At 41.4% G+C, this 23,654-nt stretch overlaps 1 protein-coding gene across 15 annotated transcripts in view; it reads left to right on the forward strand.

Annotated features, from left to right (window-relative positions):
• The window catches only part of CPEB3 (cytoplasmic polyadenylation element binding protein 3), a 436,394-nt gene that overhangs the window by 223,646 nt on the left and 189,094 nt on the right, over positions 1-23,654 (forward strand). For all 15 annotated transcript variants that reach the window (XM_029609927.1, XM_029609929.1, XM_029609925.1 and 12 more), the window contains one exon: positions 20,086-20,142. In XM_029609927.1, the coding sequence (XP_029465787.1) occupies positions 20,086-20,142 (57 nt within the window). The remainder of the gene's footprint in view (positions 1-20,085; positions 20,143-23,654) is intronic.

Here is a 23,654-nt window from a genome sequence, read left to right on the forward strand (position 1 = left end):
CTCACTGTTGGCATATGAGAGAGCCGCGAGAGTAGGAATTGCCACATTCCATGCTCTGGAGAGAACACTAGACCTTCAGGACAGACCGCCCCACCCTCTCTTATCTCTACCCCCAACCCCCAACCTACCCACTCTTTTTTTCCCCAATCAGTGGGGCTCGACTCCAACTGAATCACCCTGTATCTCCCTACCTTCATGTCTTTTTATCTGTGAACAACATAAGATGCTGCTCTTATCCAATGCATTCGGACCTCCTCACATACCTTGTTTTCTTCATTTCTACCCAGTAGTTGCCTTAGGCTCTTAAATAAGTTTCTTTATCTTTTTCATTATTGACTCTTAAGCCCTGAGTTATTAGTGCGGCTCCTATTGAGGCTTCAGTCAGCCTTTCCATTTTCTACATTTTGACCTTTATTTAATAGCATTTATAAATTGATTTCCAGATTAAAATTTGCCCAAAGGATGTACAGAAATAACAAAAATAACCATAACAAATAACACAACAGCACAACAATAAAAATATTAGTGCTACTTCTGTGCCACCAACCATTCTTCTCACTACATCTTCTTTTCTCACCGTGGCTGAAAACAATGCCAGTGACTTCAAAAGGTGCTGTTGTCCATGACCTCCTTCCCCGAGGGTCCTGCAAGGAAGAATGCAGCAAGGCTTCCTTGAACTACGTAGTGCTGCTGTCATCAGGTACGCTGAGAGGGCTTATAATACCAGCTGGGCACCTCTTATTGCAGTTTTCAGAGGGAGACCATGGGGAGGATATCTACTCCCCCCAAAGGTATCAACTCCGATCAGAGGACCCATGGATTCACATATATATTCTAATTCATCTTCTTAGGTAAATTTTATTAATGAATCAGTGGAAGCCTTTTTGAGTCCTGGAATTCATCCCCTGCCTTTGTTTACCCCCCCCCCCCCCTTCAGTTTAATGGGATAGTGGAGAAGAGTTCTGTTTTTGGTTGGCTTCCCCAGATGATGAGTTGCTATCTCAACTACATAGAGTACAAGAAGATCTTTCCCTTTTGGGAGCTTCTCCCCCTGTACCCTATTATTATTATTTTTTTAAATGTTTGTGTCCCCTATATTTTGTCTGTTAATTATGAGGGTTCAGTAGACAATCTGATTCCGGTTCCAGATCTGTCTTTTCTCCTTTGGCATTGGGTGGGGTTGAACTAGGGGATGGATTGCTTGGGCCTACAGACAGTTCTCTCAGAGACATATGGAGGATTGTAACGTCTTTAGCATTTGCTGTTTCACAGTTCTGTGCTTATTCATCTTGAGTTTCCTCCAAGTTATCCGAAGTTGAAGAAAGAGTGGAGATTAAATCTCAGGTGTCATTTCATTCAAATGCAATTTTTAAATTACAATCTATTGCAACCTCTGCTATTAAAGATAATTTAAGCTTGCACTATAAATGAGTTATTAGAAACCAAAATGAGATCTAAGAACTTCCAATTACTGAATTTTCCCTAAACCGGTCTTTCTGGGGAGAGCTTTTCAAAAGGTATATAACGAAGGTTCCTCAAGGACTTCCTGCTTTCTAATTATTATTATATGCCTAAATTGAAAAATGTCCCTAATTCTGGTGCTCCAGATGTATTAGCTCCCTTTGATAGCTCTGATTTGTCCTCCTCCCCCCCCCCCCCCCCCCAAGAACTCTCAGAACAACATTCCAACTAGAGGAAGCCTTATTGTAATGTTTGCTTTAGAATCCAATAAAGATTTGATTTTTCAACAGTATTTTAAGTAAGACTTTTTTTTCTTTGGCCAGATCTTGATTTTCCCAGATGTTACCAGGAAAACTCAGATAAGGAAGCTTTTTCTTTCATTTAAATATGTATTGGCTTTGGGTTCTTCCTTCTTCCTGAAGTTTTCTTGCAAGTGTGAGATGATTTATCAAGGGAATACATTTATCTTTATTTTAAAAATTTATTACTTGCCCCATCCAATGTTCAAGGTGACATCTAATTAAACATTTTAAAATTTCTTTGGCAATCCTCTTCACTTAGAAACTTTTCTTGTAGATAAATCGTCATGCTTAGGGGGGTGCCCAAAGGCTTGGCGGATTATATTGGATTGTGCTACCATGTGTATAATAATTTTCTTTTATTCTTGTTTGTTTTAGCCTCCCCCCCCCCCCTTTTTTAATGGGGACTTGAGAAGCATTACTTTTATTTTGTATTTTTTAAGGGATATATTACCTTATGTTTCTTTGCCTTGGTTTTATTTCATATAATTGATTTGAAATCCAATAAAAATAGTGTGTGTAAAAAAAAAAAAAAAAAAAAAAAGTGCCCATGCTGAAATCGCAAAATGGCCATAACGGATCCATCATGTTGACTTTATATACTGCTATGGCTTGGAGAGTGACTATACTCAGATGTCACTGAGAGCCTTCAAGCTTCAAAAATTTTGCATCCTAGACATCTTTAGGAAGACTTTAAAGTCCAATGCACCATCATTGGTGCTGTGGATGTCTGGTATCGAAGGATAAAGGACCTGCACTGACTACTATCCGTCCTTCAACATTAAGGAGAGGGTTGTCATCCTCTGAGCCAGGAGTGGGGTTCTGGGTCAGATTTGAATCCAAGGAGATGTAATTTCAGGTACTTTAGGCTCGACATAGATATCAGTCTGCAGAATCTGAGATCAGGGAGATAGCAGCTGCTGCCATTCACCCTCCAAAGTGCCTTAGTTATGTGGGGAGCTCAACCTCCTACCTTGGGACTTGGCCATGACAGTGTTCTGAGATCCATGCCATAGCCATTGGTACTTTCGCTTTGACTATCCAGGACTTGTCTTCTCCTTCTGAGACCCCTCCTGCAGTGGCCTCGACAGTTTTTCCAAATTTACTGGACAAAAAGATAATCAAGAGTCCCTAAAAATAGATTGAGGTATTTGCACCTAGTATCTCAGTTCAGGTGATCCCAGTGGAACTTGGCCTCAAGACCAGTCCTGCATTGGCCAATTGGATACTAGGCCTGTGCTTAGGGCAGTAAAAATCTGACGGCAAAAGTCCAACTGAAGATTAGCTACGTCCTAGCTGAGCTGAATCTTATTCAGCTGAGAACGGTCCTCTGCTTCCTGATCCAGCCTCCCCCCTCCCAGTTAGTGATGAAGGAACAAGAGGGAAGGGTATGAGGCTGGAGCAGACATAGCAGAGCCAAGAAGAACTATTTTGTTCCCTAATTATACCCTCTCCTCCTCCTGTTATTCAGGGACAGGAGGGAAGGAGTGAACTTTGAGTAGACAGAGCAAAGGGGGATCATTTTGGGGAGGTAAAGGGAGGCTGAGAGAGGGATCATTGTGGGGTAAGGAGAGAGCTGGAAGATGAGGGGTTCAGCTGAGGATGTGTTTGTGTGTAAGATTGTTAAATTGGAGGCTATACTTTTATGTGAGAGAGATGAGATTTTGGATGGGTATAGTCATGTGCATGTATGCCAAATTGAATGGGATGTTAGAGAGGACTGGACCACAGTTTGGATACCATCCCCCCCCCCCCCCTCCTCCACTGAAATTGGGATCCCCCCTAACACTTGATGTCAAATTCTACTTGTAGAACCTGGAACCTCCCTCCCTTCCTTCCTTACCTCTCATTTCTCACTAAACTTTGCAACCCTCCCCTACCCTCTAGATCCTGCCTCCTGTGATCCCCTTCTATTCTTTCCTCCCCTTTCTCAGTCTCAGAGCCTCTGTCCTAGATTCCTAATCATCCCCCTTCCTCAATCTTCCCTATGTCACATCTTCCTCACCCCAGGTCTCTCACCTTCTTTTCACCCCATTCTTTATCTTTCGTCCTCTCATCCTTTCCTTGTGTCCCCATCCCCATTATCTCCTCTGATACTTGAGATCCCTTTTCCTCACCCAATAAGCACAAAATAATTTATATAAACATGAACAAGGTTGGAAATTTTTTTTTTATAATAGAACATAAAACATGGAAATGTTTACAGATGTGATTAAAAATGTTCTCATTCTTGTTGCAGAATCTACCCCTGAGCTGCTACAGAAAATTGGGAGCTGTATCTTAGACCAGGACTTCCCAAACCAGCCAGCTGGATTTATAGGATATCCACAGTGAATATGCATGGGTTAAATCTGCATATCATGGAGACTCAGTATATACAGGTTCTCATGCATATTCACTGTGGATATCCTGAAAACCTGACTAGCTATGGGGTCCCCGGAACAGGTTTGGGAAGCCCTGTCTTAGACCTTCTGCTCTCTGTTGTCTGATCTTGCCTGTGTTTTGCCATCAACAGTGCCTAGGACTGGCTAAAAAACCTAAATCCATCATTGCTCAAGACTTCCTATGCTGGTACTGAGCAATACAGGGCCAAAGTCCTTGTCTTGACATTGAGGCTTGGTATCAGGACCATGTGTGCCAGGTTGGAGATGTACAGCATTGAAAGCCTCTCCACCTGCTCAGACATGAGGTTGAAAGGATAATTTTATGTGCCTGGTGAGGCTATGGCTCAAAGTTAGGAACAATCTGAGACCAGCTCCAGTTCTTATTTCAGAGTCTGAGGAGTCCTGAGCCTCTCTCATTTTCCAAAAAGGAAGATTATTTAGGCCAGGGGTGGCCAACTCTGGTCCTCAAGAGCCACAAACAGGCCAGGTTTTCAGGATGTACACAATGAATATGCATGAGATAGATTTACATACAATGGAAGCAATGCAGTCATCCTAGCATTTATTCCCAGGCCACATATTCCCAGGCTACATATTTCTTTTGAATTCCAAGAAGTCTAGGATTGCTATAACCAACCAAGCACTATATAATTGGATATCAGATTACATCATCTTTTATACCAAGCAGGTCTAACACTAGAAGGTCATGTCAAGGCTCATAATGTCAGAGCCATGGCAGTGTCAGTACCAATATTGGAGTGACCTTCATTGAGGATATTAGCAAGGCAGCAATGTGGGATTCTGTTCATACATTTACATCCCATTATTGTTTAAGACCCTGACATCCAATGCAAGAAAAAGTTTGGTCAATTAGACCTTCAAGATTTCTTTAAGGGGTAGAGAAATTGGAAGGTTTTTTTTTGGGGGGGGGGGGTAGAAGACTCTTCCTCCCCCTAGAAGTCATTGAAGGGTGCATGGGGGGGGGGGCTCTTCTCTCCCACCCCGTCCCCAGAAATCAGCAGAGGGTGCAAGAGCCTCTGCCAAGTTCTTCCACTTCTACTAGCCTTCTGCATCACATCTCCCCCTCACTTTTGGGCCTGCAGCTGTTGTTCTTCAGCCCGGCCTGCAGCAGTGGCTTGAGTGAAAGTCAGTGTGGGGCTCTGCTCCTTGCACAGATATCTGTGGTTATGGGAAGCCAGTACAGGATGATGGGCTAAGGCCACCACAGGACCTATGGAGATACACATTGGCCCCGTTCCTTGTGCTGACATTTGCTTAAGTTATTGCTGTTTGACTTGCAAGTGATTTTCTCCTTCAGTAAGTCCAGATACTAACAGCACTGCTCTGGTGCTTTTAAAAATGTGTTGCTAGAGGCAGTTGCTTTCATTTCCTGTAGTAAAATCTGAGCCTGCTCTATCCCCACTAGAACCCTATTATATTATTTTGAGTTGTCTTCCATATTGTATTAACCCGCTAACAAGTAGGAACATTTTGTTTTCTTACGGGTGCTTTTTTTTTTTTTTTGGTGAAAGACAGCCAGTAGCTAGGGATTTCCATTTGTGTGGCTATTTCATGCTGCTTATTCTTTGAGAAAACTGAGTTGCTTGGCTGTGTGGGTGTTCTCTGTGGACAGCAGAATAACTGGCCACAGATTTCCCACCCTCTTCTCATAGAGTTGGCTTCTTCAGCAGGAATGAGGAGGCCTCATGCAACTGAGTGGGAACTCATGTGCATGCCAGTAAATAGCCTGGGCTTTTCCAGCAATATCCAGGAAATACTCCATGTTAATACTATCAGACTGCGACATTTGCTTCTGTAGCTGATTATCCAGCTGTCCACAGAGAGCACCTGTTAAAGGTAAGAAGCCACTGAGGTTTGCTTATCCCTAATGTCACTCAGACATTTCTATATTCAGTAAAGGCTCAAAATGCATGCAATGAATGGACAAAGATTGGGAGAGAGAGCGAGCCTAAGAAGATCAAAAGTTTCCAACAAAGCCAAGAATAAGGCAAGTTTATATTCAGAATTGGCTAGCTAGTACTTGGTAGTTGATGCAGCTACAGATGAGTTAATAAACCTGTTCTCCATTCTACCCCAGATTTTCCTGTGCCATAAATAAATCTGTAGTCAGCTTTAAAGAGATGATCCTAAACTGTTTTCTTCACTCTTTGAAACACCTTGTGTTTTTGTGTGTTTTATATATAAAACGACAGTAATCAATATGATACAAGCTCTGGTACATTTTATTTATTTCTCTCATTTATGTATATACCAAAAAGATAGCTATGGAGATTATTGGAGGCTTACGGAAACATCTGACATGGGTCTCAATGTACTAAGCTTTCTTCCCATCGACACAGAGTGGGAAGCCTTAGTAAATCTGGCCCATGGTCAGCACGCTGAATTGGACACATTAGTGAAGGCCTTCGAGATCATGGCACCCTCCAGTTTTCATTAGGCTCAGAATTTAGCTGACAAGAACAACTTTAAAAATAGCAGACCATGGGTAGGTGACAAAATGTCATGCCTGCAGCACCTGGCACAGGGACTGCTTTTTAAAAAAATAAATAAATAAAATAAATAACCAGATGTCACACTGTTCTATTTTGAGAGCTGGTTAAATAGCAGCATTACAGTTTGCTGGGCTAAACAAGGAAAAAAGCCCGCAGCATCAATAGCTAAACCTTGTTGATTTACTAAATGGTGCTTTTTCTTTAAATGTATGACAGCAAATATAATGGAAACCTTTCTACATGTTTGTCTTTATTATAAATCCAGTAGTTGATATATAATAATTTCAACCTTTGAGGTAATGTTTATCATTCTGAGCTCATTCTGATGTGGTTCCCTGAAACTTCCATTGTACCAATTTTTTTTTTTTTTTACTAATGGCATTTTAATGTGTTGTACACTTCTAAGAGGTTTTGTGGAAATGAAGTAAAAGCTTTTGAATGCTGTTCAGAAAACAGAGGCTTGCTCCATTGATTTTGTTAATGTCAGCCTATCACAAGTTCACAGCAGCGTATCCCGAAGTACAGCTAATTGTTTGAGTGCACAGTATAAGAGAGGATGGAGGCTGCTTATAGAGACTCGTGGCTGTGCTGCTTGGAAGCTGAAATAGAATTATCTGTTTTTATTTTATTTTTTTTAATTAAAATATGCACTTGAGCAGCAATTTCTCAAATCTGGTCTTTGAGGCCCCAAGCAAATTTGTTTACAGGATATCCATGAGCATTCATAAGAGAGATTTGGCATTTGGTCTGAGGACATGATTAATTTTGCTTTATTTGATTATCCTGTAAATCGGACCTGACCAGACTAGAAAACCCAGTACACTAAAGTAAGGTATTTGTTTTTAATCATTCTGTTATAGTGAATAAAAAGGTGTGTTATTGTTAAACATGGGATGACATGGAGCTGGTATTTAAGTGAGTAATTTTCAAAAGCATTTACATGTGTAAATGAGCCCTTTTGAAAATTACCCTGTGAGTTATTTGCGATGTTGCATCTACTTGTACATGAAAGAAGCAATCCTAGGGTTGGAGTTGGGGGTGGGGAAACCATGCATATTATTAGTTCTGCATAAGTGTGTACTTGTGCTGCACAGGGGTATGTGCGTGGCTGCTAATTTTCAAAGCAGATTTTTGCACGTGAGTCAGATTTGAAAATTAGAGCTTAAGTTCGCGTACACTTCCTACACACAGACTTCAGTTCTGTGCTGGCTGTTATAAAAAATACCCTTCTTATGCTTAAGAAACCAAGATGATCTGCCACTTTCCTCTCTGATGCTACCTTAAAAATAAATAAATGAAAAACCACCTCGTTTATCTTAAAATGGTCAGGTTTCATTTCTAGAAAGCCATTACGAACACATGGAGTGAATCCGAGTATTGTTACTTACATATTTAGAGCTAGCCAAAGCGTGTTAAAAGCTTCACATCCCATGATATAGACTGTCGTAACAGTTGGAGCATTACAAACGTTACATTTCATGGCAGTAGTTGCTGCTATGTAACATGACCAGAAGCTTCTTTTCTAAGAGAAGCATATCTGCTATTTCATGTAACTGTGCAGCATGTTTTTATATTTTATGTTGTCAATTAATGGCTGAAAACAGCAAATGTGACTTATTTAATAGATCATCATACTTGGACACTAGCTGTTGTATTAGTTGTAGCTTAAAGCAATGGTCTACCTTTCTAATCATTGATCTGTTCAGTGGTTTATTTTATATATTTTCTTTTGCAATAACATTTCTCATGTAAGTGTGATACCTTATTTATCTCTCAAAATAATAAAGCTGAGAAAAGTCCAAGTTATGATGAAATCCCAACACAGGCATTGTGTTTTAAATGCTTTTCTGCTTCATGGTAGATAAGTGCTACTTAAATCGGTGTTACCTACACAACAAATAATACACGTTATGATGAATTCACTTGAGCCATTCGGATGACATTTTATCATATTATGGATCTTATTCATGAAATCTTTTGGCACTAAAACTCAGAATTATATGTGCTTTCAAGATAAAGTGCCCCATTCGATCTTTTCATTCAGTACGTTAGGTACTACACTATTGAGGGATGTATATCCGTATTTGTTGAGTAATGCTTCTCCCATCCATGATGGGTGAATCTAATCAATGACTCTCCATTTTAACCAATCAAATAAATGCTGAGAATTTGATGCATATCAACTTGTTTAGTTCATCCTATATAGATAAATATGAGAACGTATATGTATTGAGACCAGCAGTCTGTTCAGTGCTTGCGTGTAACTCAGTGACCTGTATTGGGATATAGCCACTCTATACCCTGTATCATTAGCTGGCAAAATTCACATGATCGACAGTACATAAAAAATGTTCTGCTATCACCTGCCCGAAGCCAAAAATATAAAAAGGTCTGGATAATAATTATGCTGGTGAGCAGAAATGCCAGAAGTCATATGATAGCTTTGCAAAGTACAAAAAGACAGCTTTAATCACAGCTAAAAATGTAAACTGCCTTGTCAGTAACAACTGATTTATCCTTTAGGATGCTGGTTTCACACGCAGATATGAACTTCAGTGGTGATTTGCCTGTTAATATTATTAGCAAGTTTTGCCAACTTACTCTGGCACCAGTGTCCTTCAGTAAAGCAGGTGCTCAGCAACCTGGGTCCTGCTGCTGCATTAACAGAGAGATGATTAATCTAGCCCTGGATACTCATTCATTGCCTTTTACTTAAGATGATAAAGATATTCACTGTGGCTCTTAAGCTGTATAAAGTATATTTAAAATAGTTTTGAGTTGATGCCATTTAACTTTTTTAAAACCAATATATACTTCAAAGCTTACTCAATTGCAGTTATTCCTTCGTTTATAACTGTAGTGCTGTACAGTAAAAAAAGAAAATAAAATCATGCAAGTACATTTTCTGACATTTTAACTCAATCAGAAAAATATTGAAGCAATTTCCTGGTTTAGAATGCTTTGACTTTTTGTTTTGTTCCGGTGCGTTTTTGCAGAGTAAAACATGAGTGCACTAAAATAGAATTACCATATTAAAAAGATGCTGCCATGTAACTCTGTGTGCAAAATATCTTGACAAATGTTTGCACCAGTTTCTGCTTACAGTACAGTTTAACTTTGCTGTGCCTCATTGAGTCCCCTTTATGTGAACTTAATAGGAAGAAAGGTCACAATATAACACCCAACTTCTCCCTGCTCCCAGCTATGAGATTATCTGTAGGAGGACTTGAGTCTTAGGTTGGTTATCATGAGAGACTTATTTGGACCTTTCTTCCTCCTTTCCTCTTTTTATTTTTTTTTTCTGATGCTGGTATATAGCATTCTTACACTGAAAAAGCTGTCATGGACTGAATTATAAAGATAGTGTAAGATTTTGCATCATGCAAAGAAACCATTTAATGCATAAAATAAACCTGGAGGAGCTTAGGGTCAGTTTTCAGAAGATTTATGCCAGGGTTGTCAACCTGCAATCCTGGACAGCAGTAAACCACTATGGTTTTCAGGATATTCCTAATAAATACACACGAGGGTGGCTTAAAGCAATCTGTTGCATGAGGCAAGGGACGAGGGAGCTCCCCTCCCTCCAAGGTGTGATGTAGGTGAAATCACCAAAGGGTCTTGGGGGAGAGTCTGGCCCTTGTGGTGATTTGTAATGTTGGGGAAAGAGGGAGGCAGGGGTCAGTGTTCCCAGAGGAATATCAGTTAATATCAGTGATATTTGTAGGAAGATAGGAGCCCTGCCACCTGCCTCCCACCTTCCCCCCCCAACATCTACCCCCTGGGGATGTAGGAGATGGGACAATGATGGGAGTCATTGTGTAGAACACTCTTAGGGCCAGTGCAAGGGTATTGGGCACACTAGTCTAACCTTACAGCCTTTTGCCTTCCCTAATCCTCCAACAACTATGAATTATGAATGTTTTCATTTTAAAATTTCCTATTAACCACTTTCCCAACCCAAAAAAGGAGATATTACATGGAAAAGGGGCATTCAAAGTACAGTTTTCTGAGGTAAAAAGATCACGACATGTATATTATATTTACATGCACTGCTATGGTGCCAGCCAGAAAACAGTGAAAAAAAGATACTTGGAACTCATATGGTATTAGACTTACTGTAAAGCGTGTTGGATGTAGGCTTGGCCCATAGAAAGCTGTGAAGAAACTGAACTACAATTACAGTTTGGTAAACTTTCCATACCATAACTGCCAGCACTCAAAAAAACTGCAAATATTGTGCCAGGCCCAAAATATCAATACACCTGCTATTAGGAAAACAGAATAAGCCAGGCTGCTATATATCCCTTCATAGAAAGTACATGCTAGCAGAATATTTCACTATGGTTACACATATAGAACAGAGACAAACCTTCACCAAATACTACATAAAGAGACCATAAAGTATAAATGGAAATGTGTAGCCAAAAATTGAACTGGAAACCACAACAAGCAGACTCTGTATGCATTGCAACAAGGGAAAAACAGAGTCATTTTTCATATAATTGAATTCCAACCTATGATCCCCTTCATTGGTAACCCCCAGAGAGCAATATTAAAAACCTAGACTTATGCCCAACACCTGTTCTTAACTCCAGCCTACATTAGGCCCCATAACTTTCTATATGTTGTTATCCCCATTTATTGTTATCCAAGTTCAATCTACCTGTTTATTGTAAGACATCCTCTTGTCATGGTTTTTGTTTATAATGTAAACCGACTTGATTAGTAATTCTGTTACTGGAAAATCGGTATATAAAAGTGCTAAATAAATAAGTAAATATAACTGCAAACAAAATCAAGAAATATAAAATTGCAATTCTAATGATAAACCATATTAATAAAAATATTTCAAAACTGCTGATAAATAGAACATATAAAAATTAAAAAAAAATGTCCCCCAAACCAATAAAATATTTCATACTAACAACTACATCAAATAACGAGCAATAATTAAAACTAAAGATAAAACACATTCTGTGCTCGCCATATCTGGGAACTTTTGACTTCTAGTCATTTTGAGATTATTATGGATTAGTTGGCAGGGGAAGAGGGATCCACATGACTTTTTTTCCTCACACACTCACGCTTCCCCCTCCTAACCACACAAGCAGCAGAAGCCTCCAACTATGGCCAATGGGGTGCCTTCTGTTTCCTCTTGGGGTACTGGCCGATGATGCTTCTTTCTTCCAGCTGCATCTAAAATGGCTCCTGCTCCTACCAGTTGCAGCAATTGCACTGCCTCCTTGCCACCTGTACAGACCCAGTCAACACAGCTGCTTCTTCTTCCTGCCTGTGCAGCCCAGAATGAGAAGAAGCAATTGCAGTCCTGCTACTGCTGTGCCACCTCCAAACTTGTGGTGTTCTAGGCATCCATTTAGTCTGCCTAGTGCTTCCACCAGCCCTGCACTCTCCCACTCGCACCCCCCATAAGTCCTTCTGTTCTTTTCACTCCCCTTTTCCACAGCACTCCTACACCATTCCCTTTCTTTCTCTTTCCTCTCATTCATATCCTCTTCCCTTTCCTTCCCTCACACTCACCCACACCATTCCTTCCCTCACAACCCCCCCTATGTCCCCTCTCCCAGCTATGTGATCGCCTTCTTGCTGATAGGGAGTGGGAATCCTGTGGCATCACCGAGGGGAGCGGGAGCCCCACCAGATTGTCATTCTATGGCGCCGGCTGCTGTGGATTATTCTTCCCCCTAGTGAGGAGTGGAACTCCTGCCATCACCTCATTAACTGGTGCTGCCTTGTGGTTGTTCTTGCTGGCAGGGAGTGAGAATCCCGCAGGCATTATAATACAGAATGCAAAGTGAGGCAGCTGCTTCGGGGGTAATTTGAGGACCCTTGCTGCCATCCCAAAACGTTTGCATCTGAGGCAGCCACCTTATCCTGTCTAATTATATTGTAGCATTATCCTTGAATGTGTATGCGGTAAATCTGCATACTATTGAGGCAATGCGTGAAGATATCCTTAATGAATATACATGAGAGATCCTGAAAACCTGATTAGTTTGTGGCCAGACAGTCAGCATATGAGTGTGACAGCAAGCCAGTATAAAAGTGTGTGTGAGAGCATGTATATGTGAGTAAGAAAGTGTGCATGCAACAACACGCCTGCACACACACTATTCCCACTCCATCCTACCCACTAATCTATGATGATCTCAGGGATTCTAGAAATTAAAAGTTCCTAGGTATGGCAACATGGTGATTTTGTAATCCTTTTTAGTTTTAATTATTGGATATTGTTCGATATCTGCTTTTTGTAGTATTTTATTGGTGTTTGGGATGATTTTTTTCATTATTGGATATTTGTAACATGCTTTAAATTATTTTTTATTAATATGGTTTTATTTACTATTATGATTGCTTTATATTTCTTGGTTTTGTTTGATGTTTGTGTTAAGAACACAACTGAACTTAAAAACCTTCCAGAAAGAACTAAAAACCTGGTTATTCACCAAAGCCTACCAAAACAACAAATGAAATCCCTCCTAAACCTTGTGATCCTGTAAAACTCCTGCAACCACGTGAAAATATATAAACAACATTGTTTACGCACATCTGGAATATGTACTATAATGCCTCTACATGCGCATTAACTCATTATATTACCATGCTTATGGACATTAATACCTACAACACGGAGATGTATTTTTAAGTCTTATTAGTGCATATAACACCTATACGTGCTCACAAATCTTGTATGTATTTTGTAACATCTATATGCATAACTCTTAGATAGCAAATGAACTCTGTATAGCTCTACCAGTCGAATCATGTAAACTGTTGTGTTGGCGAAACCAAATGACGGTATATAAAACTCCATAAATAAAAATGTTTTATGAAGAATGATGCTTTCATTTTTTTTTTCCTTCATTACATACAGAGTCTGGCTTGTAGTAGTTTCCAGTTCAGTTTCTCTCTGCATGCTTCTGTTTATACTTTGTGGTCTCTCTATTTGGTATTTGGTGAAGATCTGTCCATCTTCTGTGTGACCGAAGTGAGGTATTCTGTTAGTATGTAGTTTCTCTATAGGGATCTATACGGCCTGGTTTAATCAGTTTTCCTAATAGAAGGTGTGTTGGTATTTTAGGGCCTGGCGTAATATTTGTAGCATTGCCTTTATCCCAGGACAAGCAGGATGCTAGTCCTCACATATGGGTGACATCACTGACGGAGCCCTATCCCAGAAAACTTTCTGTCAAAGTTTCTAGAAACTTTTGACTGGCATCCTGAGCCTACTGAGCATGCCCAGCATGCCATGATACCTCAAGGCACAGGGGTCTCCCTTCAGTCTTCTTTTTTCCGCGAAGCCGTTAGCCTCGCGGTTTTAGGAGTCCTGTGTGGTGAATTTTTATTACACAAAAATGTTTTTAAAAAACTCAGAAAAACTTTAAAGCACCGAAGGGATCTCCCTTTTTTCCACCGTCGGTAAGTCGGTGGAAGCGGTACAGAGAAGGGCGACCAGGAAGGTGGAGGGTCTTCATCGGATGACATACGAGGAGAGATTGAACAATCTAAATATGTACTCCCTGGAGGAAAGGAGGAACAGGGGTGATATGATTCAGACTTTCAGATACTTGAAAAACTTTAATGATCCAAAGACAACGACAAACCTTTTCCGTCGGGAAAAAAATCAGCAGAACCAGAGGTCACGAGCTGAGGCTCCAGGGAGGAAGACTAAGAACCAATGTCAGGAAGTATTTCTTCATGGAAAGGGTGGTGGATGCCTGGAATGCCCTACTGGAGGCAGTGGTGAAGTCTAAAACTGTGAACGACTTCAAAGGGGCGTGGGATAAACACTGTGGATCCATTAAGTCTAGAGGGTGTGAATAAAGAGGAGGCAGCAAAACACTGCACGGAGCGGCAGTAGCCACAGAGGCATTCATGGAGCGGGATGCCAGTGGCCAGTAGTTGGTGTTCCACCTTCACGGAGCGGAAGGATGGAGGGCTGCTATCTCCAAAAAAAAACCAGACAAAAAAATAAAAACAGGGGTGGGTAAGAGTATGGGGTAAGGGTATGGCCTGCTTGTTACAGAGGTTGCTACCCCTAATTGAGCTGGACGATCACTTGGATGCAGATACGGCGCTGCTCTCTAAATTGGTGGTGGGGTGGAGGGGAATTAGGGCTGGAGGGTACTGGAAGCCAATAGTAACAGGTGGGAGAGAAAAAAAGGGGAAAAAAATGGATAAAGTGCATAGCTTGCTGGGCAGACTGGATGGGCCGTTTGGTCTTCTTCTGCCGTCATTTATATGTTTCTATGTTTCTTTAAATTTTTCCAGTCTGTTCCGTTACCGCTAAACCCAGTCAGAAGGTCATCGGCTGTCTGGCCTTCACTATGGCGACGGGGTTCAAAAAGTGCTCATATTATTCCCGCACTGTGTCCATAACGGACCCACACATCAAGTGTGTACTTTGCCTCGGCGAGGGACATGATGTTTCAACGTGCCCAAGGTGCGCCGAGATGATGCCGAAAGGCAGAAGACTGTGCATGGAGAAAATGGAACATTTATTCCATCTTCAACTAATACCATCGACCTCGACTTCCACTCAGTCGTCTCCGGCTGGAGCGATTCAGAAGGTCGTCCTCAAAACAAAACGTAGACCAGATGAAGCAGGCAATCGGCCTTCACCGACCCCTTCAAAATAATCGATAAAGTCTACATCTGTCATTGAAAAAAGCGTCGAACATCGGCAGAAACATAGTCATCGACACCGGAGGCCTCACGATCCTGAAGTGGATCCGATAACCAGAGTTCCATCGACAAGTCTCAATCAACTCCAAAGAAGCCTCAGAGAGAGGACTCTCCATGTTCACCAAGGCCTTCGACTCCTAGGCGATCCCCACCGATATCGGTGCCGGGAACCATACCTCCACAGGGCCCTGCGGAGGTACCGGTATTACCTTCACTGCCTCCCCACATAGCTGCTCTGGTTTCACCAGCTATGAGGGCAGAACTGGATGGTTACATCAGCCAGGCAGTTCGTGACATGCCTCCGATGCCAGCACCGATCTCGGTTCTGTCAACCATTGCCGGCACCAGTTCCACTTCCATCACTGGTGCCTATTCTGATGCCATCGCCTATTCCATCGCCGGTTCCAATTCAGCCAATACAGATACTGATGCCAGATACGTCCTTTTTCGTGCCAATTTAAGCAAAATTGGACACAATCATAGGTGCTATCCCGGTACAACCACCTGATGTCCCGGCACCAACACAGATGGAAGAAGAGGAAATAGTGAAGGAAGTACTGATGCCTGAACCTATCCCAGGTCCATCGGTAATTTCACGCCCACGGCCATCGTTTTCTCCACTATTCCCATCGAAACCATTGGAGAAACCATCAATGCCATCTCTTCCTATTCCATTGACTCCTCCTTGTCCAATTTCATCGGACACTTGGGAGGATCCAAATACTTATTCTTCCTCGGAGGAAGTCCTCTCAGAACCTTCTCCTCCAGAGGAAAGAAGGAAATCCCCTCCAGAGGACCTTTCTTTTTCAAATTTCATCAAAGACATGGCTGATACCATCCTCTTCTAGCTGGAATCTGAAGAGGATACTAGACAGAAGACTCTGGAGGTACTACCGTTTGTGGACCCACCTAAAGAAGTCCTGGCGATACCAGTTCACGAAGTCCTAGTCGACTTACAACACAGGCTATGGGAGCATCCCTGCACCATACCACCGGTGACTAAAAGAACTGATGCCACGTATCTAGTCCAGCATATCCCAGGCTTCCAAAAGACTCAACTACCCCATCAATCGGTAGTAGTAGAGTCGGCTCAGAAGAGGTAAAAAAGAATTAAACCTCATTCATCAAATCCTCCTGGGAAAGACAACAGGTTTTTAGACACCATCGGCAGGAGTGCAACCGCTCGTTAGTAGATTTATGAGAGGTTTAATTCAACCACACCGACCACCGGTCACGGAATGGGACCTTAATGTAGGCTTAACGAGGTTCATGCGTTCTCCTTTTGAACCCATGGATTCAAGTGAGATTGCACTTAAAAGTACTCTTACAGATGAGGTCTGGAGACCAGAGTCTGAGAGATGCCATAGATAGTCTAATAAAAATGATGTAGTGCAGGAAAAAGGGTCAACACTGTTTTGTGTGCACAACATGGTAAACTGTTTCCATTTAGCACGATAGTTCTTTCGTGTGGAGGGTTTATGTGAATCTACAAGCACTTGAGAGACATTAGTTGAAAGATTGAGAGGTTGTAGAATCAAGCTTTCAACATCCATGCTGTGAGGGATAGGGATTGAAGGGTGGGATGATGCAACCTGCCCTGATCCTGAGTTATGAGAGTGGGTGCTGTGCCCAGGCGAATTGAGAACGAGAGAACATTTCTTAAACAGGAGGGTTTTTTTTTCCTGCTGCAGAACACTTGCTCTGTGGGTTTTGTTCCCCGGTGAGCATTCAAAATCCTGAAGTCGGGCCTGTTTGCAGAGGGGGGTTGAGCTCTAGGTGCTCTTGGTTGTCTGGTCTGCGGTCTTTGTGCTGGCCTAGATGACCTTCCACAGGCAGGAGGTGGATAGTACCTCCGTGGTCTATAATATGGGTGTTTTGAATCCTTCCTTGGGAGTCTTCGTGAAGATGTCTGGGACTCCTGGGCAGCAGAGGAGAGCTGTGGCAAGGTTTCTGAATGTTCTTTCAGTTGGGAAACTGCCTCCCATACTTTATCTCCAAAGAGATTGTCCCCTGCACAAGGAAGATCAGCAAGTTTGTCTTGTACTTCTGGTCTCAAGTCTGAGGCCTTGAGCCAGGCCCATCTGCGAGCACTTATTCCAGTGGCAGATATTCTAGATGAAGTCTCGAAGCTATCATAAGCTGCACGAACTTCATTTCCCAGCCTCCAGGCCCTTATGGATGATAGTGTTGAAGCATTCTTGAAATTTCTGGGGAAGAGATTCTGAGAGTTCCTGAATTTGTTTCCTCAAATTACGCTGATTTTGCGTCATATAGAGTTGGTAGGATGCAATTCTGGATACTAGCATGGACCCCTGAAACATTTTCCTGCCTTTGTGGCTCACTACTGTCTCGACAAGGAAGGTCAACAGGATTCAGCCTATGAACAATGTGTCTTAAAGAACTTGTTTCCAGCATGATCCAACTCCTTCCACATCCAACCTTTCATGATTTCAGGCTGCATCATTTTTCCCAACAGTACACCAGTTGTTGTGCCTGTTGCACAAGTTGTACACTGTTGGTCCAATACAAAGATGACTCAGCCTGTAGCTTGCTTATCACCCATATGTGAGGACTAGTATCCTGCTTGTCCTGGGATAAAGCAAAATTGCTTACCTTGTAATAGGTGTTATCCCAGGACAGCAGGATGTAGTCCTCACAAAACCCACCCGCCACCCCGCAGAGTTGGGTCCGATACATTTTATTATTTTATTTTTGGCTAACGCTCATTGCTACAAACGAGACTGAAGGGAGACCCCTGTGGCTCGAGGGATCATGGCATGCTGGGCATGCTTAGGCTCAGGATGCCAGTCAAAAGTTTCTAGAAACTTTGACAGTTAGTTTTCCGAAATAGGGCTCCGTCAGTGACGTCACCCATATGTGAGGACTAGCATCCTGCTTGTCCTGGGATAACACCTACTACAAGGTAAGCAATTTTGCTTTACACAAGTAGGGTTGTTGCTGTTTGAGTGATGGCACTTAGTGCCCATCAGCATCCCACCTCTCTCCCGGTGTGTTTGTGTGTGATTGGGAGTTTGCCTGAGTTTTGTGTATGTGTGAAGAAAAGTGGTGCTGCCCCACTAATCCATGACAAGCTCGGTATGACTGGCAATCAAAAGGTCCCAGGTATAGGGAGAGAGGAATTTTTCCATATTGACAGTCGTCTCCCCTTAGTGGCTCTAGAGCTCCCAAGTCTCAGACCCAGTCCTTTGTGATTCTCAAGCCCTCATCCCCTTGATGGTCTTCTAATAGATTTAATGTAAGAACTGTGTGAAAAAGATAAAATGAACATCTAACATTTTATGACCTGGAAACTATGCTGAGATTTTAATACCTACAGTACCTGAATGTAATCTGCTTTGAAGTGCTGAAAAGCAGAATATAAAAAATCTCAAATAATTAAATAAGCCTGCTAGAGGGCTAGATATTTGGGTGTTGGAGAATCTCAAAAGTCTTCAGTCACATGTTAGCAACAAATTTTCTGGTGCACCACCGACTTCAGTAGTCACTTTACACCTCTGGTTAGATTTAACAGGATATTCAGCTGCAGCTTGCTATGACTGAATATGTGAATAAAGTTGATCGGTCAGCAGGGGCCGGTGCAAGGGGATTAGGCACCCTAGACGCCTTCTGCCTTGTTCCGCCCCCCCCCCCGTTATAACCCCGACTCCTACCTTTCGCAAGCGGTGGCGGCAAAAAGGAGTGGAGATTCAAATCCCTCTCCTTTGCTGCCGCCGCTTGTGCCCCCTAATGGTTGGCGCCCTAGGCCCAGGCCTAACTTGCCTAGTTCTTCAGTCGGCCCTGTCAGTTAGCTTTGCCCCTCTATGACTCTGAATATCTAATCCTAAACCATAAGAGGAAGGCAAATGAGTGGAATGAATTGGAGGAAACTTCCCAACAGGCAAAGTAGGTAATTGCCCTGTTATCGATGTAGCTTCAGTAACCAGTCATTTGCCTCTGTTATTTATATTAGGATGGATGGCAGATGCATTATCAAGGAGGAAACCCCCTGGGCTGACTGCAGCTCATGACTACTTCTTCTATGCTACCCCCTTATCCAGACACAAATGGGAGAGGGGAGGCGGTTGTAAGGTTAAATCTTCCTGGTGCATCAAATATTTTCTGCCTTTTGTGGGGTAAACTGAGAGAGCCTTGAGAGTTGGAGTAATGTCCTGGAAATTATATATCAAATAATGTATGCTCTTGTTATAGGTATCCTGTGTAACACTGTAGAGTTGCTGGAGTCAGAACGTTGTCTCCATTTTTATTCCCCTTGAGGTTACAGCGGCTCAGAGTTTCCTCAAAGGATAGTGTATTGCACTTTAGTGCATGTCTAGCCACTTTCCGGTATCTTTGTAGTTCATCTTGTGCTCATTGCTTGTAATGTAAGATAACATGAATGATATAAGTTAAGCAGTCTGCATCAGTAGGTGGGCAAGAGATGTCAGATCGATGCTTACACCATTGTTACATCACTCTTTTGGTTTTGTACTGCTTCTAAGGAAATTGCCTTGGCTAGCCTGTCTAAAGATAATAATCTAGTAACAAGTGAAGTAATCTAACATCAAAATGTTCAACTATGCATTTGTACTGAAATCAAGAATGATAAAGCTTGAATGTATTTTACTTTAATTTGCATGTTGAAATATTAATGTTGAATTTTAAACTAACATATTTGACCTAATATTTTGCTTAATAAATATTAATGTTACCTTTTAACTTTTGCAGGTCGCATGGGAATAAATTTCCATCATACAGGAGCAGATAACATAATGGCACTTAACAGTAAGTGTTTGTTTTTTTTAACCTAAGTTAAGGAAGTTGTATACATAGAATTGATGTAGTTGCCAACCTTATGACTCTGAGGGTTTTAAGTCTTGTATGTAATGATCATTTGTATGATAAAAATTCAGTAGGCCCTAAGTATACAATATTATTTTCAGGATTTTATTAATTGTGTTGGGAAATCTTGACCTGTTATAATTCAGTTTTAACAGTGCTTGTCTCCAGTTTGTTGTACGCTGCCTAGAGTTCTTTTTAAATTGGCGACTAAAATATGTAATAAGTTCCATGCTGTTCTAGTGTTCTAATTGGGTTTGAAGCTCTTCTGGTTATATGTTTGTGTTCTTTTGTCTCAGAACTGTATCTTTGTAGACATTGTTTATGTCAGTATGACTTTTATGTATCTTATAGTGATTTATTTTTGTCTTGAATTTGCTAGCTTTGCCCCATTAAACTGCAGTTCATGTTGAATACAAGGCTTATATATATTTTGACAAGTGGCTTGGGTACCCCAATTTGTTTATCTGAATTTCATAATTAAATTAGCTGTAGTTAAAAATCTTGACTAGTTTCTACCCTTGCTGTTTTTCTATTTGGATTTATTACCCATCTTTTTGAATAAGAAACACCCAAGGTGGGTACAACATATTAGAATAGTAACATAATCATATTTTTTAGTGAAACTAATTCTGGCAGCATGCTCAAGATACCCATATACAGTGCCAATCAGTTTAATTCTGGTGCTTGTAGGGAGCCAATTTGAGCTGTTTTCCAAATTGAAGGTAGTTATGGGTGTGGCATTAAGGGCTTGGTGAAAGATGAACTTTTACCTGTGCACTAAGTGGGAGTATACATGTGTAAGGCAGAACTGTTTTGTGAGTGAGTTCTATAAAGCAGGAGGTGCTCTTTTTTTTTTTTCTGTCAATAGAGTCATTATGGAGACCTCAAATGAGGATCTTAGAGGTCTGGAAGGCTTGTAGGTGGACCTCCTTTTCTCTCAGTTAACTAGGTCCGTTTCCATGTGGAGCCTTGAATATCAGCATCAGATTTTTTAATTTGGTTCCATTGGAGACTGGTAGCCAGTGGAGTTCTTGTAGGTCAGGCATGGTTATGGTTACGTGACTTGCAGACATCTGTCAACCATGCAGCAGAGTTTTGTAGTAGCTGGAGTTTGTGAAGGGCCTTATCTATTAATGCTCTGTATAGTGAGTCCAACCGTGAAATTACTATGGCATGGTCTATTAGGACTAGGTTTGTCCTATCGATAAGAGGACTGAAATCTTTGCAATGTATATAATTGGAAGAGACAGAGCTTTAATTTGTGGGAACATGGTTACTTCTGAGTCCAACTTTTGACCTGTGATTTTAGTGAGAGCACAAAGGTTCTGATGGGAGTTTTGAATCAGAGATTTGCCTATTTGTGTTTTGTATTGCGAGAATCTCTGTTTTGTTAGGATTGAGATGGAGTTTTAGTCCACTTTTGTATGGAAGTGAGACAGGTGTTTTAAATTTATTTTTTATTGCTTCTGAAGTGTCCAGGTCCATTGGTTGTATGAGCTGGATATCGTTTGCGTAGATGTAGGATTTTATATCAAAGGTTAGGCTCAGCTCTGCTAGTGGTCTGATGTTGAAAAGTACTGGAGATAGTATAGAGCTATGTGAGACCTTATGGGTCAAGGCCAAGGGTGCTGATGAGTTGTCAGCAAAATGTACAGATTGTTGTCTGCCCAACAAAAAGGAATTAAACCAAGTTAGGACCTTGCCACTTATCAAAAGATGATGAGAAATCCAACTGTACTAGTACTGTGGCCTGGCTTCTATCATGGGATTTGAGGAGGTTTAGTGACAAGGGAATGAGGACTGTTTGTGTTCTGAGGCCTAATCTGGATTAGCAGAGAGTCCAGTTTTCCTCTTTACCAGCCAGTTGTTTACTTCAGACTTCATTGATCTATTTTTCTGTATCCCAAAAGCAAGTTTAGAAAAATACTCTTATTACCTGACTAGAAGAGTTTTTATATGCTCTAAAGGATGAATCATCCAGTTAAATTGGCTGTTTGATTCCTTACTAGTGATTATATCCCAATTATCCAAACAATATACAGGAAAATAAACTTATTGCCTGAAGCTTTAGGGAAAGAAAAGCAGCAAGTGAGGTCCTAAAATGCAAACAAACTAACCCTAGATTAATCATTCTGAAAAAGGGCGGGGGGGGGGGTGATAGTGGGCAGCCGGCCACATTGCAGCAGTGCTGCACACTATCGCTCCCATAGCACCACGGGAAAAGCTGGGAGATAACTCTACCCAAACCCCACCCACACTCCTCCCTTAGAATAATACCGCTGCGATTTCAGCACATCGCAGAATAAAGAATGACCCTGTAAGAGACCAAATAGTCTGGTGTAGATACTCTACTACTAAACAGTTTAGGCATGCAAAGTGCATAAGAGCATAAGAAATTGCCATGCTGGGTCAGACCAAGGGTCCATCAAGCCCAGCATCCTGTTTCCAACAGAGGCCAACCACAGCAGAATAATGTGCGGCAAATCAATTAAACTGGACAATAGCACTATGAACAAAACAATTCTGCCCCTGATTTATCTAAATGTGTGTGCCCTTAACTCCGCCCCTTTTGTATGCTTGCGTCCAACAGAGGCCAAACCAGGCCACAAGAACCTGGCAATTACCCATCATCATAATTATCATTTATTTCATGCTTTTCCAACTAGAGAATTCAAACCATGTTACAGCAGGTCAGCATTTACATTCTTAATATCTCAAATAAATAAATAAAATCATTGTAATCATTACAGGGACACATCATAAAATGTACGAAAATAGAGTCAGAGAAAATACCTCAGTGAAGTACTTCAGGATAAGGCACTGTGAAGGAGAGCAATATAGAAAATGTTTGGCTACAGTTTTAGTACTGTCAGGGCAAAAAAAAAGAGGCTGGTCATGAACTAGTGGGTTGTAGGGGTAAAAAACAGGAGAATTGTGTCTGAGTCACCTTGTATCTATCTAGAAAGGAAGCAAGCAAGCAAGTTCTCCCAAGCCCACAACTGCAGTTCTGCCCCTGATTGTCCGGATTGGTCCTCAAGGATTCAAAAGGGGGTTTCTGGGAACATTATAGTGTTCCTGGCTATTTGAGGCTGAGCTGTGAGGACCTGAGACTTAGGAATCTTTTGGAATTATAAATAAATGCATCTGTGCCTATAAAATGAAGTAGTGAATTACTGTGTTGTCTGTGTAACCTGAATTAGAATGGATTGAACTATGCGTTTTCCTTTTGACCCTGCTTAAATTGCTATTGAATTCAAGTCCTCTTGTTGTCGCTGAGAAGGGATCTGTAACTTCACAAACAATCCTGCAAGGGTATGCCAGGATCTACTTGTATTTTCTATTGCAATATAAACTAAAATAAAACCCAGTTGTGAAATGCTGGACTGGAGTGTCTTACTTGCAGATGGCTCCCAATAACCTGACAAGAATGCTAGTATAATTGCTTATGTCTGTCT

This window comes from Rhinatrema bivittatum, chromosome 7 (genome assembly GCF_901001135.1).
Source record: "Rhinatrema bivittatum chromosome 7, aRhiBiv1.1, whole genome shotgun sequence".
Lineage (NCBI taxonomy): Eukaryota > Metazoa > Chordata > Amphibia > Gymnophiona > Rhinatrematidae > Rhinatrema > Rhinatrema bivittatum.